This window comes from Drosophila nasuta, chromosome X (assembly GCF_023558535.2).
Source record: "Drosophila nasuta strain 15112-1781.00 chromosome X, ASM2355853v1, whole genome shotgun sequence".
NCBI classification, from domain to species: domain Eukaryota; kingdom Metazoa; phylum Arthropoda; class Insecta; order Diptera; family Drosophilidae; genus Drosophila; species Drosophila nasuta.
This window is the reverse complement of record NC_083459.1, coordinates 1415182-1420070: the sequence shown is the minus strand read 5'-3', so window position 1 is coordinate 1420070 and position 4889 is coordinate 1415182. Positions and strand designations below refer to the sequence as shown.

General features: G+C 34.6%; 1 protein-coding gene across 1 annotated transcript; it reads left to right on the top strand.

Moving 5' to 3' along the window:
• Positions 1-1420: 1420 nt before the first annotated feature.
• LOC132795400 (uncharacterized) lies at positions 1421-2575 on the top strand. Its single transcript, XM_060806091.1, has 2 exons — positions 1421-1633; positions 1727-2575. The coding sequence occupies exons 1-2, from the start codon at positions 1421-1423 to the stop codon at positions 2573-2575; spliced, it is 1062 nt and encodes a 353-aa protein (XP_060662074.1).
• The last annotated feature ends 2314 nt before the right edge of the window (positions 2576-4889 follow it).

Below are 4889 nucleotides of genomic sequence, written 5' to 3'. Positions count from 1 at the left end.
CAAAATACAAATATATACCAAAGCCTATACTTAGAATATTGAGTATCTCACAGTCGTAGATTTTTAACTTGTTCTTTTTTTTATACTTTATTAGGGATCTCCCAGTTAGTCATATAAATATTTTGGGTAGCGGGTATATTATTGTCATTTCATTTCATTGATGCAAAAATATTAATTATTTTTTATGAATAAATGACAAACAAAATGACAAATTTATTTCTACCACATTCGTGGTTTCCAACAATTTCTTTTTTCAACTTTTCCTAGCATTACGCTGTACTAAAGATTTAACTTCGTTCGTTGAATTTTTTAATAACACATGTTGATTTTAAACCTCGAATGGAAAACGCAGTAAACTGTGCTAGTATTGTTGGCAGGCATATAACTTTTCAACCATTATCTCAGACAATGCGTAATGAAATTGCGGACGTATAAAAATAATTAAATATTTTTCTGCAAATTGTGAATAACTTGAAAGAAATACAATAACCAAAATAAAGGTAATAAAAAATTAAAATATTTAAAGTGGAAACCGAAATGGATTCAAGCGATTTAAGTGATTTGAATGATTCGAGTGATTCCAGCAAATCGAGTAATTCATCGAATGAGAGTATAGTTTCGATTATATGGAGTGCACCTAAAATAAAAGTAGCTGAATCAAGCGATTTAATTGATGAAATAACTTCTGAAGGATCTGAAACGACTGACGACTGCGATATTGAAGAGCTTAGTAAAGAAGCTCTAGAAATGAAAATAACTGCTTCATCAGTAACAATTGCGACAGCGAAACCGAATAGATGAAAACCCAATTAAAGTATCTGCAATAATTGATGATATAAACGTAAGCACAAACCGTGAAGAAGTTCGACAAATTCCAGCAACAAAAGATATTGCAGAATCGGGAAAACAGCTAAAAATTTGTGCAGTAATCTCGATAAATGTTCCCCATATGTGGGAAGCAGGTCGTGGAATTTGTGAGGCTCTCGGTTTGGAAGTGGTAAATGAAATAGTGACGGAAAAGAAAGAAACCGTTCAATGTGATGCGGCCAAACTAGAAGCTGTAAAGTAAAAGACATTGAACTGGTCAGAACACTGGAGAAACGCGAAAGTTCGAATACATTTTATGACGCTGATGCAAGCAATTCATCTGAGAATAATTTCCCAAATGCATCTGATGCATTAGAAGTTCAGAAAGAAGATGAAACAAATAGTATGCATTCAGAAACTGATACATTGACCATGACAGACGAGGCTACGGCAATCGATACATCAACAGATACGGCATCAAATATATATTTGTCTGAAGATGACATGAGTCTCTCACTCGAAATGACGATTACGACAATTGATGAAAAAAATATTGGGGATAAATAAATCGGGAAGTTGGCCACGTTATTTCAATGAAACGAACTATAAACCCATGGAGTCGCAATCATATAAAATCATTGATTTGGCAGCAGCCCAGAAAATCTGGGAAACCTTCAAAGATGAAGACTACGTCAATGGATTTGAAAATAAAAATATTCGTGTCCCTCTTCGGCCATTTTTCACATATATGAAAGCACCTGAAGACAAGGGCCAAGTGCTAATCGCACCACCGAAAATCACATTGGAACACATTGCTAGCGAGATGGTGAAAAATAATTATGGCGCCTATATGCATGTGGAGATTGGAAAATATGTCTTCGATTGCATACCCAGACTGCTGAAGGTTTATTCGAAGTAGTTTGAAAGACTCAACAGGAACATCATTGAAGTTAAGCTCGACGAACGCGATGTGCCGCCCAAAGGTTTTCGCGCGATCTACAAATGGATGCGCACTCAGAAGACGATCAAAAAGAAACATTCGGTCAAGGCAATGCAAGGAGCCAAATATTTGCAAATCGATACACTAGAGACGGAGTTGTGGGAACTCTTGAGTGATCCCGAAATACGCGAGAGGGCGGCATTTGATCTGTTTGCGAGTGCCGGCAATCTGAGCCTTCTTGATGATTTCCGTCCTCTGATGGCGGGTCGCGTTCGCAACTATTTCTTACCTCTTGTCGCCAGCGAGGATTTCGTGAAACTTCAGCCACAACAGTTGATTGTTTTGCTTAAGGCAACCACACTTGGTGTCAATTCGGAAATTGAAGTGCTGTATGCGGCAGTGCGTTGGATACTCCACAGAACCCAAGATCGTCTGCCTCATATGCAAGAAGTCATGCAGTCGCTGCGATTCATCTATATGCCAATGGGATTTTTGTTTTCTCTACGCGGAGGTACGCTAGGGAAGGCTACCGATGACATCAATACGCCAGACTATGTGCTCTTGGAGTTTAGCAAGGATCGCATCTTACAAAATCGTTTATCTGAAGCCATGTCCTTTATAGGCATGGATATGCAGGGTGACGAGGAGACGGACACGGATAGCGAGGGCTTTGGGAAGCGAGCACTGGTCAGGAAACAGGAGTCACCTCGTCGCTGGATTTACTTCCCAATGTGCAAATATCATATGCCATACGTTGTCTATCCCTATGTACATCACTTCAAGTATGCTCAATTTATCGAGTTCATTAGCTCGATGCAGTTGGATTGAATGGCCGAAGCGAAGTTTGTTAATTCAGAGCATGACATTGAAGCCTGAAAAGTCCTAAAATATTGCTATGTAAAATAAAATAAAGCTTAAAAGAAATTCAAATGCCAAATTTAGTTGGTCAAGCAACCAAGTAAACATGTCGTATACGCAATGTGTTAAACGTAATTGCCTTGTGCAAGTCAAATTACACAATTATTTTCCATGGCTTCAAGTTGTGTAACACACAAAAAGCTACAATTGGTGATAAGTCAACAAATTGCAGTAAAAATTGCAACTGCAACACAACTGCTGATAGCAGTCAGAACGAGAGAGAGAGAGCGAGGGAAAGAGTGCGTGCGAATGCAAGAGGCAAATACTTTTGGCAACTAGATAGCCACACACTCGACTGCAATAGTGGGCAATACAATATGCATACATATGTATGTATGTACTATATGTTGTCTGCATCGTGTGTCTGCTTTCCCCATATTGACAGTTGATTTGCACACTAATTGCACAAAAGAAAACCAGAAATCCCGTTCATTAATTAAACCCTTCAATGAGATTATGCGAATGGCTTTTGTGTGCTTATGCCAAGCATTGACTTTGCTATCGATAGTATTTGCTTATTAATCAGAGTGTTCTTCTCATAGTTATCGTTAACTTCTTAGATCTCGTGAAGTAATACATGATAGTAGACCAGACAGCGAACAAAGTTCAAAAGCAAATACATTACTTTCAATTAATGATTTGTAACTTCGTATAGTATAACGTATAGTATACTAATATACACCAAATATAGATTTTGGTGTAATTTACCATTCATTTTGTATATTTCAAGAGTATTTCACAATCTGGTATATTCCGAAATAGGCCTTTGATATATTTAAGTATTATTCAGTATATTAATTTAGCATGTTTTAGTATTTTTGGTATATACATTTTGTACATTTCAATAATAATTAAGAATTTAGTATATTTTATAAGTATTACAATAGTGATATACCAAGTATATCCTTTGGTATAATTTAGTAATTTTGGTATACTAATTTTGAATATTTCAAGAAAATCTCCAATATGGTAGAGTGTGAAGTAATAGTTTATGAATATATCATATTTATTATTTGGTATATTTTAGTATATTTTGGTATATTAATTTTGAAAATATTTCATGAATAACTAATATAATATATAATACTATATATAGCCCTCGGTATAATATAGTACATTATTGTATCATCATATGTATTATTTTGGTAGATTTATAATCATGGAATATGGATATACCAAATATAGTCTTTGGTATTTTGAGTATTTTGTTAATTTGGTGTATTTCAAAGTATAATACCGCACTGTTTTAATTTTATTCAAAATGGGTTGGGGTTATCTCACAGTCAATTACATTCAATTGTAGCTTTCTAATATGTTTAATATAATATTACAAAAAAAATTATTTCCATTTTTCACGAGAAACAAGTTTACATAAATACAAAAACAACTACCTTTCCACAAAATAGTTATAACTCAAAGAAAAACTAATAAAATCAAACGTTAGTGACTACCACTATAATTTATAAACATTAGTTTGTGGCACATGAAAACGCATAGATAAATCAACTTTGCTATTTTTCACTGTGTATGCACGAAGGCATTGCTATTAAGTCGATTAAATCTATTCAGCTTTGTCCAAGCTGGAAGCTTTTCAACGTCTCAATAGATGTATTGACTTGGCAACCAGAAATGCTGCTGATGGAATTATGGTAAAAGTTCTTTGTGGCATTTCGAGAGTTACATATGTTATATAGAGACTTATGAGACTTAATAAGGAGGGAAATGGTTTATGACTATCGATCTGTTCTATTAGTATGATGCGTAGTTAATGCAATGTACCATACAACTCAATTAAATGATTTCCAAAGATAGAAAACAATTGAGTGACGATTAAAAAGTAAAACTCGATAAAGTTCTTGAATATTTGAACCTTTTAAATGTATTTAAAAAGTTTTATTTCATGTCTCTTTAAGGCAAAATTACCTCTTAAATGAAAACATGCATTCTTGTAATTTAATTGTTTCTTGCAATAATTATTTGCTTCAAAGGTGGGGTAAACATCTAACACACATAACTCCATCAAATATGGCACGAGTGGACAAGTGCCGTTAATTATACTATATCTTCAGCGTATATTTTATTTATTTACAAATTAATGGATTTTTGTGGAGCACAATTTATGAGTGTGACGGCGGCGTGTGGGGCATGTTTATTATTATTATTTATTGCATGCATTATAATTCATTTAAGAGACATTTGGTCTCTAGCGGGCCTCTTGACTTGT

Excerpts from the sequence above, each read along its gene's own strand:
- LOC132795400 (XM_060806091.1), top strand. The coding sequence starts at position 1,421 with ATGGAGTCGCAATCATATAAAATCATTGATTTGGCAGCAGCCCAGAAA. Across the intron at positions 1,634-1,726 it reads AACACATTGCTAGCGAGATG|TTTGAAAGACTCAACAGGAA; the intron begins GTGAAAAATAAT and ends TATTCGAAGTAG.